We start from the raw sequence: 12,066 nt of genomic DNA on the forward strand, positions 1-12,066 counted from the left end.
TTTGCAAAAGTATCCCTATATGTATACATCAGTGCATTCTGTCTTTGTGCTTACACTTTTGCCAGCCAAAACAGTGCCTGGTTTGATTGACGGGTCATTGTTTTGGGGCTCTGTAGTGCTCTGTTATTGCAGCAGGGCTCATGCTATTAAGTTTCATACACGGGGTGGTCAGGGAGCAGCCAGTTCAAGCAATCAGTCAGATGACCACCCACATGGCCTTAGGTCTTTACAGACAGTATGGTGGCTAAATATTATGCATACACGGTGGCCAGGAAATCGATCTCCGTCACAAGGGCTTAATTAATTCACAGGGGCACACAGGTATGCACACAATAGAAAAACAAACTCACAATGGCACATATTGGAACACATCTAAAGGGACAGTTCACCTTCATCAATACTTATTTTTCTCCGAACTGTAGTGCTTTTTATCAGATTGTTTTGGTGTGAGTGGCGAGTGTTGGAGATATCAACTGTAGAGATGTCTACCCACTCAATTTTTGGTGCTCAAAGCCTCAAATAAATACATTTGAAAAGCGGTGTCCTTCCAGAAATCATGACCTGATTACTCAAGATAATCCACAGACCTTGGGTGTTTTCAGACCAAACAGTTGTAGGGACTCCTTAATAGGAAAAGAGCTCCCCTAAGAACTAGAAACGGGGGTGGGGGGACTACCTGAACTGTATCACTGTGCAGAAGGACGTGTGCATTTACTGCTAGCTCATGTAGCACCACTGAGCCAGCAAAAGTTAAAGCTTAGCCGAGGAGGAAGCCGTTAAAGTTTACATCTCGTCCATGAGTAGATGCACGCTTCTTTCTGCGTGGTAATACAGTTTGCAGATGTAGCTGGTAGAAAGAAAATAGTTCCTACAGAAGACTGCTCACAATAAGGTCTGTGGATTGTCTTGAGTAACCAGGTCATAAAGGCATATGGGTAAAGGCACCAACCTTAACTGATATGCATGTGATTATAACTCAAAACCAAGCCCACATTCATAATTCTTCTTCATAAAGATAGTGAACTGTCCTCTTCCACTGCTGCAGAAAGGTTTGCAATTCTAACAAAATCTCAACACCCACGTTGATTATTTAACATTTCTATTTTTTAGCCAGCAGTGTGATAACATTTCATCCTGTGCCTTCAATCACTTGGCCATTGACCCTGTCTCAATATGAGCTGTCATCACCCATGCTATCAACCTCCATCTTTCCTGCTCGGTGGCTGGGTGGTCTAAGTGCTTCGAGACCACCTCAGTGTCTTTCTCTCTCTCGCACACCTGTCATTACCCACTCATATCATATCGTAAACCCTGGTGATTGATTATAATGGCTTGATTAATGCTTTTAGATTAGTCTTAATGCATGCCGCGGTGTTATCAATGCTTTCAGAAATGGTACTTTATCTACTTCCACATCCACTCATCCTGTATGTGCTGCACAACCATTGTACCGATGGATTAATGTAACCCTTGTTCTGTGTTTGCATTGTGCTCCACAGGAGATTGTGCTGGTGCTGTTCTTTGGCACAGAGTATGTGGTCCGGCTGTGGTCGGCAGGCTGTCGCAGCAAATATGCAGGCATCAAAGGACGCCTCCGCTTTATCAGGAAGCCCATATCAATCATAGGTGCACCTGGCATTTTCCTTTGCTCCCTTTTAATACAACGGATGTCATGTATTGTTCTTGTAGATCAACTTAGATCATTCGAACCATGCAAGGCTTTACTTTAGTACAATGTTTCCTTAAAACTGAAGTGATTGCAACCCTAATTATCTTTCTTGTATTTTTTTGACTGTCTGTCTTCTCACAGATTTGATAGTGGTCATTGCCTCAATTATTGTGCTCGGTGTAGGTTCCAATGGCCAAGTGTTTGCCACGTCTGCCATCAGGTAGTGACTATTTTGTTTTGCATTTTTTTAAGATATTCATTCATGTAGATGGAGAGGGATCAGAGGATAATGAGGTGTTTTTGTGTGTTGCAGGGGCATCCGTTTCCTCCAAATTCTGCGCATGCTCCATGTGGATAGACAGGGAGGGACGTGGAGACTCCTGGGATCTGTGGTCTTTATTCACCGACAGGTAGGTTGAAAGTGTTCAAGTTGATGCTGAAACTACTGGCTTATTTTTAGCATTTTTTTTAATCATGTCAGACAGATAAGTGGAACATAAAAAGCCATTACTCCTGTTGCATCATTTGTGCCCCCCATACACTAGAAGACTTTGAAAATACTTTTAAAAGAAAAAAAAAAGAAAAAAGTCTGAAACCCTGTCACTTCTAAAGATAATAATGTGAGGTTTTGGTCACACAGTATGAGGTTTTGTAAAGACTGGAGATCTTGCAGGATCATTATTTGCAAGACCACAACTAGATTCATTTTGAGGAGATTATTTCATCCTACTCATGGTAGAAAATATTACTCCAAACGTGTCAAAAACACATAAATTTAGAAAAAGGCCATCATATGCCAATGGAAGATAATATTTATTTGTGTACAAACTTTACATTTTGAATTTTGTCCCTCTACTTGCTACCATTCTTCATGGGTTAGCTAAAGCTATTTGGTAGGAGACCTTGGGAATGAGAGGCAAAATATTTTAAAAATGAAGATATCTCAGTTTTGTTTGGTGATAATGTTCCCGTCATTGAACTTCACTATTTGCATGAGCCAAGACAAAATACTCAGGATAATATTGAGCATGTATGATTTTGCTGGAATGTCATGACTTGAAAAAGACAGACTTAAGACATCCATCAAACCAACTGAGGTGAAACTCTTCTGTTTTTCCTCCAGCATTGGAAATATGTCTGCAACAGTGAAACTGCTTGAAATGTTGTTTAGTGTAAGGCTGGCATTAGCTGCAGTTTCTGACATTATCATTACAGCAAATCCAGTGTGCACTGTCAAAATTACATGCACACATGTGCACAAATAATTTACAGCTGAGCTGGCTTTATAAGGAGAAGAAATCATCAAGGCTACCTCTCCTTTTTTCATCATATCCTGGTACACGTCTTTTAGCATTTTCTTAGGCTGACACACAATAAAATCAGGGGATGCGATGTTCTTTTCCTAAGCCTTGAAGTGGGCCGTGCTCTTTGGTTATAGTCGAACTTGACATTCATGCTTCTTTGATGCATAAGAGGAACAGGACTGATCAGTGAGGATTGCGTGCAAAGGTCAAGAGAGTAAATGGAAGAGGAGTTCAAGATGATTTGTTGCCATCTCCTTGTTGTCAGATGACCACTTTATCAAATGATATGCTCTGTTTAGTGGAAATATATTGCCTTTAGTCGTGTCAGTTAGTTGGTGGAAAGGAATAGACTAACCACATTAGGATGTGTGCTCAAAATCGCAAGTCAGTACTGAAGTGGTTGCTGCATTTAACCTGTGTGTATGTATATATATATATAATAAAATACACAATATTTCATCTAATGGTTACACATTGTAACTCAGTTTTTTTTAATGGAGGCGAAGCTTTATAACAAGGCTCTATAAGTTTAGACATTCATTCTTTTCACATTTACTTGTGCATTTATTTGCTCAACCAGTAAATTTGACATTCCTGGGCTGACCCTGGAAAACACTGATACTCGGCCCATTGCTCATTCTTTGTGGTAGTCTCAAGCTATGGATAGAAAGCAAGGTGACTTGTTGTAGGTCTCCATCTGTTTTCAGAGAATTATGGTCTCATATCATGTGGGCTTCGAAGGCTTAATACTGTCTCACTCCCTGCCATTACAGAATCATGAAAATATCAAACATAAAAATGTACATCTGGTCACATACAGACTGCAACTTTCCACCAAACCTGACTGGCTGTGCATTGGAAGTGCAATCAGAGCCCTGTGCCACAAAACTGACTGATTATAGACTATTGTAGGTTAGTCACCTATAATAACCACCACACCCAGTTTATCCTTCCTGCTATGCAGAAGGAGGTGGGTAACAGAGCTGACACAAGACTAATCTCAACAGTGTTAACAATTCTCAAGCACAGCTTTGTAAATGTCTAGTCCGTCTAGCCCGTGCAAAAAACACACTCATAGCTCCAGCATAATGAAGCTTCAACCTACCTACTTCAACCGAACATGGACATGGATAAGACCCCAAACGGCACTATCATTCAGGGATGAACCCACCTGACACCTCCTACTACATACAGGAGGAGGGAGGCTGGTGTCCGTCAACAGCTTACAGCACTTCACTCACAGCTCTTTTGAAACATACATATTGTTTAAAGTAATGCTGATGTGTCCTGTCATCAACCTGGCTCTTTAACGCCTAGAACATACTTTCATAGCAACATTTCTTGTTGTATTGACATTGGTCAACTTTAAGTAATACTTCACCAACAAAATGCTCATTTGTGGGCCAGTTGTCTTTGTGCTACAATAAGTTTGGGAAGAAAACTATGTTTTTCCGGCATGCCTCCACACTCAACGAAGAATCCACAAGCAGAAAATTCTTGATGAAGTTAAAGTTTAACAGCAAAACTTAATCAAAAAATCAATTTATAACCTCTCACCCAACTCATTCGGTAATATCCAAGTGTCATTTATCCAATCGTTTGCTCAGTACTTCCCAAACACATGAATGTTTGCTAAAACCTTACTACATATATATGAGTAGCACGCCAGGGCAAGTACATATGTCTTAATTCTGCTCGTGTGTCCCTCTGAGCAGAATTCAAATGCATGCACTCGCCCAGGTGCACTACTCGTCCATGTGTGAGGCTGTTTATGCGGCAGTGTGTGAAAGTTTGTAATGGATGTTTTGACATAGTTTTGCTTTTGTTAAATGCAGCCCCTCTGTACTCTTATTCTTTAAGAATTTTCCCTGTTTTGGGATTCTTAGTTCACTGTTGAGGCATGAAAGGAAAACCACATTTTTGTCATAAATTCAACGTAAAACAGGGTGAGTAATCAACATACAAATGATCATTTGTGGGTGATGTTTTTCTTCTCTGTGTTTTTCAGGAGCTGATCACCACGCTGTATATCGGCTTCCTGGGCCTGATCTTTTCCTCCTACTTTGTCTACTTGGCGGAGAAGGATGCTGTGGATGAGGAGGGCAAGACGGGCTTCTCCAGCTATGCCGATGCCCTGTGGTGGGGCGTGGTAAGGCGGCTTAACTAGAAAATAGAAATACATTGTCTAGAAGAAGCAAGTCCTTCACTGATGTCTTAGTACTCTGCATATTTGAATGAGTACGTTTTCTAAATTTTGTTTTTTGCAATGCATATATTACTTGGTTCCTGGAGTGCTACTTGAATTTCCCAACATAGCTCATACACTTCAAAGGCCACATCACATGTACATGAGAAAAGATTCTTGTCTCTAAAGAGCTGTAACAAATAATCTGTACAATGCATTTTGAAGTGGAGTTCTAACTGGAAAAAATGGAGATAACCGGCCACCCTGGTTAGACCAATTATTAACCTCCTTGTGTTTTTATCCTCCTCATTGGATCTGTGTGCAGCATGCATGCATTGCTGCAGCACACAGATGCAGGTGTGTTGATGTTTTCTGTGCGCAGGGCTGGTTTTGCGTATTTCCCTCAGAGGCTCAGGTTTCCAGAGCAGTTAATTAAACATTTGAATTGAAAGCGCAGAGTAATGAGAAACCTATGGCAGCCTTGTGCAGGGGATCAGCGTGCCACAAAGACACGGTAATAAACCATTCACCTCTGGGCTCTTTGGCTCAAAGAACTTTTAGAGCACCAATATAAAGTGTCAGTTCCCTTAATTAAAACTTTAATTGTGGGATTACTACCTTTATGTAACGAGGGTTAGAGGGGTCACAGTGCTCTATGGAACGTTGAAGAAAAGCTGTTTGTGTTGCTCTGCTAACAATGTAGAGAAAAGAATCAGGGTCGGGGATTTGCACCTTTTTTGTTTTTTAGAGACTGTAAACTTGAGAGTCATGATATGCCAATGCAATAGGTTTGGACTTGTTTGTGAGTGTGTGCACTTATTGAAATGAGATTGGTGCTGATTTGAGAATGCTAAGCTCGCCCCAGTGTGTATTACTTCTCTTGGCACGATTTCTAGATTCGGATGTGCAGGTGCAGGGCACAGCTGGAGGACAAGCCAATGCCATGATTCATACCCGCTTCTCTCTCCCTCCCTCCCTTACCTTCCCTGCATCCTGTCTTCTTTTGCCAGTTGCTGATGATTAGGTAATGGCTGTTTGATTTTAACAAGCTTTCTAACGTCAACCAGGACGCAGTGTGGAAGAGAAAGTGAGAAAATGAGAGCTTATATTGTGAAACTTGCCATTTTGTAGTTGTGTTGCTCATTTCATTTGGGTGCAATCACACATACAGTACATATGCATGCAGATCCGCATCCATATAAACATATGCAGCATGCACACACACGTACTCAAAGACCTAGTCTGTGACCTTTGTGTAGACATGAGGAGGTTTTTTGCCACACACCCGTACATTCTGAATTAGAGGGGTGTTTTTTGAGTAGCCCATTCCACTCTGATGGTCAGGAGGACATTGTTTAGTCATCGGATTTGTGGATGAGGGATTAAATCCCCCACCACTCCACCTGCCCCCCAACATACACCCATCCACCATTCCCGCCCTTGCCCCTTCTTTTTTTCACCCCCAAAGCCCTTTTAAGTATCTCACCTTACATCAGCCGCTTTGTGTTAGCGCACAACGGCGGCTCACGTGGCGCTACTCCATAGACACCCATGGTAAGCCAAGTGTGTTCTGAATGTGTCAGAATTGGCTCGGCTTTCAGAGTGGGTGTACATGCAAATGCAAGAGGTATTTGTTTCCCCCCTCTCACCCCAGCAAATTCCTACACTCACTGAGGATTAGTGGTTGGGAATCTTATTCCCTTTGAGGAGCAAGAGCCTCAAATGCCCTGGCCATCGCTGACAGTTGTGGAGCAAGGCCAGAACGGCTGATGAACTTTCTCTTTATTGTCTAACTCCTGTTATAGACTGCTGTGGTAACGGTTTGAGAGCTCGGCATTGACTGACATGTTCATTACATCAGCTGTTCGTTACACATGAGTGGGAATTTTAATGTCTCTTTGAATGTAAATTTGTAATGTTTATCGGTGAGGTTCATCCGGGGTAAAAGAGAGGCACAAAGTACAGGCCCCCTTTGGTTTCCTGCCTCAACCTGCAGTGGTGTGGCTTTAATTTGCTGAAATCACATCAGCCCCAAATGTCTTGACCTTTTATGGATCAGTGGGGTGTACGTTCCAGGATTTGTCTTTCTGTCACATGCATGTTTACAATGTGCTTAAGGTAATCTCAATACATGTAAGAGGAACTTTATCCACTCTCTGTCTTTAGGTGACTGTCACCACAATTGGCTACGGAGACAAAATTCCTCAGACGTGGATAGGCAAGGCCATTGCCTCCTGCTTCAGTGTCTTCGCCATCTCCTTCTTTGCTCTGCCCGCTGTAAATATAATTTAAATCTGAATCATATGAAATTCATGAGCAGTGATTAGATTTATTATTTTGTTAAGTCCCAATCGTATTACAGCTTAGTTGACTCCTGTTTTTCACTTTAAAATTAGGTATTGCTCTCTGTCATGAAACACAATTAGATTAAGTTTGTTTCTGTCTTTTTTTTAGTGTGGACCGAATCACAATGGTTGTTTACAATAATGTCCGGGTGGAAAATCCCTGTTTTACATGCATGAAATGAAATGGCGCTGTGCAAATTGGCTCAGTTGGTTAGATTGTAGTAAATGAAAGCATATAAAATATTCCAAATATAGCAAACACTTAAACTAATAATGATTTTTTAAATGGGAAAAACACATTTTCCACAGTGCCAGTACATTTGATTTGTCAAAGCAACACAAAACATAAAATAAGCACAGCAGAAATGCTAGATTAATAATATATAATAGATAATATATTTATAAAAATGACACTTACAACTGAAAATGACAACAGAGATAAACATGTTTGCTGATTTCACATACTTCTGCAAATTAAATCATTTGCCACTTGTCTGGAAGTAACTGTTGTCGTTAGCACAACATAAGTGATTTGGTCTATTACTGTAGGTGAAATGGAAAAAAAAAAATCTTTTTTTAGATTCTGTATCTATATTTTCAAATTACACACTAAATGTTACAACTTTCATGTGATATATTTTTTGCAACCCCATTCTTTCTTAAAGGGTATCCTGGGCTCAGGGTTTGCCCTGAAAGTGCAACAGAAGCAGAGACAGAAGCACTTCAACAGACAGATCCCTGCTGCAGCCTGCCTCATCCAGGTACATTTCAGCATCAACTGGAAGCATTACAGCTTTAGTAAATGTGTGTGATCCACGAGGCAAACACTAAAACCCAGGTCAGACACAGTACATCAATGGTTTAACAGGAGACACATAGCCTGTACACCACAGTTTGTGTTGTACCTTAGGCATGGTCTCAAAGTCTTAAGCTTATTTTTTTAAAGGTTCAAATGTGTACTTTCCAAATCTTGCTCATGAGAGAAAACATTACAAACTAAAAAGAGGTAAAAGTAAAGGTATTTGTTGTTTGCAAAATCTTACTGGCCATGGAAAAGATAAGTTGTATCTCACTTGCCAAGAGTGGAATGGCAGAGAAGCTAACTTGTGCCAAAAGCTAACTGATACAAGGATAACAATTACCCCGAACACACAGACACAAACACAGACGGCTTGGACACCTGTGACACAAGACACCTAAATGTCTGCAGGACACTGTCAACATACTGCAGATATACACTCCATGATTTTTTTGAAAAATGCTTTTGTTTAATAGTACCATGAATAGAAGAAAATTGTCAATGTAAAGAATTAAGTATTGTTGAATAATAGTTACCAATCAGCCAAACTAATAAGAAAATACCACAAATATTGACAGTAAATCAATTGTAGGCTAATGCAGATGAAAAAAAGAGAAAAATATTATGGAAAACAACATAATGTATATTTGTCTGACACTTCACAAATAAACAGTAGCAACAGAAATATGAAAAGTGTTAAACCAAAAGGCATCAGTGTTGAAGCAGTTTACACATCACTGAATTTGTGGCTTGTATTGCTGCATCACTAATATTTGCTTTTTTTTCAGGGATTAAAGGGAAATGGGAAATTATTATAGGTCATCTGGATCAAGGCATTGACTTGCGCTAATTCTATGCTTAAATCTCTCTTCTACTCAGACGCTTTGGAGGTGCTATGCAGCAGAGAAACCAAACGGCTGTGCTGCTACATGGAAAATGTATTCTCTAACTCCAGAGGCTGTCACTTCAGTGGAACCTGACAACTTTGGCCCTCATGTCAGGAAACTCAACATATCGGTAATTATCCAGTTCAACTTAAAGGTCCGGTGTGTAGGATTAATTGAATAGTATATAGTAGATATGTTTCTTTCGTGTTTAATCACCTGAAAATAAGAATATTTGTGTTTTTGTTATCTTAGAATGAGCCGTTTATAGGGAGTGTGGCCTTGTTCATGTAGAGTGCCATGTTGCACCGCCATGTAGCCCTGAACGGACAAACCAAACACTGGCTCTTGATAAGGCCATTCGCCTTTTCACATCAGCAACTCTAGTTAGCGGAACACTGATTTTTAACATGAAACTGCTTTATTCAGTGTTTAAACCTGTTTAAATCACCTGGTTTGAGGGAAAACCTCCTATGTATTTAGATCTTTGGTTATTAGACCCCCCCACCAAAGAAAATTGAGTACACATCAGCAGGTGCCTTTCTGCAACAAGCCGAACAGCTTTGAGCCAACAGCGTCTGATTTGCATGTGAAACTGCTTTATTTAATGTTTTTACCGATTTTAATCACTTGGTCCATGTATTTTGGTGAGGAAAAGAAATCTGTGCATAATTCAGCTTCTAAAGACCAATAAAAACCTCCTAAAAATGATCACTGAAGGAAGTGGGACTTAATGTTTGGGACTTGGGAGAACTCTGAAGCTGTTTGCAATCGGCATCCTTTATCTGTTGATGCCACTAAATGTCACACACTGCTCCTGAACCAAGAGACATTTCAGATTCATTCACTTTCCTTATAAGAACATGACTAGTCTTTCCTTTTAAAACCACTCTAGAGTACATCAGTGATACTCTGGGATGAATGACATCTTGTGACATCCTTCTTTAAAAAAATAAAAAAAATTCAAAGCAAGGGCATTTTTTACATCTTCTTGTCTTTCCCCTTTTTTGTGTCTCTGTGAAACCCCACCCAAAAATAACATCATCCAGTCTTAAAATAATCTATTTTCTCATTTTGTGGTCATAAACTTCCCATTTTAAATGGAAATACACACACGTTTTTTTAAATATGCTGAAGATCAAAAGTCTACCAAAGAGCGTTGTTAGAAAAAGCCGTCCGACTGTGACACTGTGGGCCGTATTTGCATATGTCTGGCCCACACGGTATTGTCTATTTGTGCAGTTCACCTTTCACAACAATATTAGCTATGTGGTGCCTAGGCCATACAGCATAAAAGGGCAAGTTAAGTTCCCACAAACGTACACACACACACACACACACACACGGAAGGACACACAAACACATGTATACGCAGAAGCCCCCCCTCTCTCCTCACCCCGAAGGCCTGACTCCACCAGGATGACTCGAGGCCTTTGTCTCCATCGGACAAAGACTCAGTCAGTTGAGATGATGTCACCACCGCCTTTCTCATGGGAGTAAACCTTTGTCTAGTAGAACAACAACAAAAAAATCTTTGTGTAGCATTGAACCCACATGTATTGGGGAGAATGAAGGCTGCTTCCGCTCTTTTCTGTTTCAGCATGTGACTTTCTCCGCTGACTCTCCTCTCTCTCCCCTCTCTCTGTCTTTCGAGATTCCTCCCCGTTTCGTCTCTGTTAAGCAGACTTTATTTTAACTTTTTTTTTCATTCTTGTCTGCTCTTCCTGTCTCCTCTCTTTCTGTGTATTTTTCTCTGCCCCGCTCTGCCTTGTCTATGTCTTTCTCATTCTTTTTCCTCCCCCCCTCATCTTTATATCTAACTCCAGCACGTCTCTGTTTCTTTATCTTTCTTGCTTAAACTCAGTGTCTGTTACAGTTTCTTCGTGCTCTTCTATCTCTCGCTCTTTTGTCCCCCTCTTTTGGTCTCCCAACACCCACCACCACCTCCCTCCTCCCTCTCCCTCCCTGCCGCTCCCTGTCTCTCTCTCTCTCTCTCTCTCTCTCTCTCTCTCTCTCTCTCTCTCTCAGCTAATGAGTCATTCAAACCTCGGGTATGTGGAGTGAACTGCTGGCCACTTGTCAATGCCAAAGTCTGATCCACTGAGTCCAAATAATTGAGTTTCCATAAAGGCCACATCCATGACGTTGGTTTGGGTCAGTGGGTCTAAAGTTTGGACTGGAGGCACTGTTCAGGCCCTCAAAAACTCACTGACTCACACAGTACATAGCTGTAATCTCAAAGAAAGAGATTAAACATGTACCGCTGATGTCATCAGTGTGAAAGCCCAAAGTTGGGTAAGATGATGATGTTTAACACCAATTTCAACTATACAGGCACTAATAGCAAAAAGAAAATTGTATTGGTATTTCAGTGTTTTTGAATATGTTTTAGTTTTGACCGTCAGAAATGTATGCAAGTGTTCATCATGCTGTTAACAGGCTGACATTTTGATTGAATTAATTTCCAGCTGTAGTCTTACAGTCTCGATGTGCATGTTAAATGAAGTGTAAAACATTTGCATTAAGGCCTATCCTCACCTTACATGTTAATAGTCATCTGTTTAAGATGTAGCATGCTGTATTTATAAGCCAAAGGTTTCGTTGAATTTTGTTTTTGCATCCACTAACACCCCACAAATTTTCAAGTTTATATAAACAGGTAGACATAAAAAAGCTGTGAAATAAATATGGCATTAGGAAGTAAAAGTCCCCTGAAATAATCTCAAGTAGATTAAGAAAATGTTGAACTGTTAGTTTATTGACCTGTATTGATATATTATATATTTTTAGTAGTAAGTATGTTGCAGAATTATTGCTTTTTAAAGCATTTAAAAGTAATTTTTAAAAGTTTTAAAAGTAATTTTCTTGTTTGTTTTTATT

General features: G+C 40.2%; 1 protein-coding gene across 1 annotated transcript in view; it reads left to right on the forward strand.

Annotated features, from left to right (window-relative positions):
* Positions 1-12,066, forward strand: part of kcnq1.2 (potassium voltage-gated channel, KQT-like subfamily, member 1.2) — a 197,252-nt gene that overhangs the window by 21,037 nt on the left and 164,149 nt on the right. Inside the window, exons 3-9 of the mRNA XM_042496706.1 lie at positions 1,500-1,626; positions 1,811-1,889; positions 1,983-2,079; positions 4,982-5,122; positions 7,325-7,435; positions 8,169-8,264; positions 9,182-9,319. Coding sequence (XP_042352640.1) covers positions 1,500-1,626; positions 1,811-1,889; positions 1,983-2,079; positions 4,982-5,122; positions 7,325-7,435; positions 8,169-8,264; positions 9,182-9,319 — 789 coding nt within the window. The remainder of the gene's footprint in view (positions 1-1,499; positions 1,627-1,810; positions 1,890-1,982; positions 2,080-4,981; positions 5,123-7,324; positions 7,436-8,168; positions 8,265-9,181; positions 9,320-12,066) is intronic.

Source organism: Plectropomus leopardus, chromosome 11 (genome assembly GCF_008729295.1).
Source record: "Plectropomus leopardus isolate mb chromosome 11, YSFRI_Pleo_2.0, whole genome shotgun sequence".
Classification (NCBI taxonomy): domain Eukaryota; kingdom Metazoa; phylum Chordata; class Actinopteri; order Perciformes; family Serranidae; genus Plectropomus; species Plectropomus leopardus.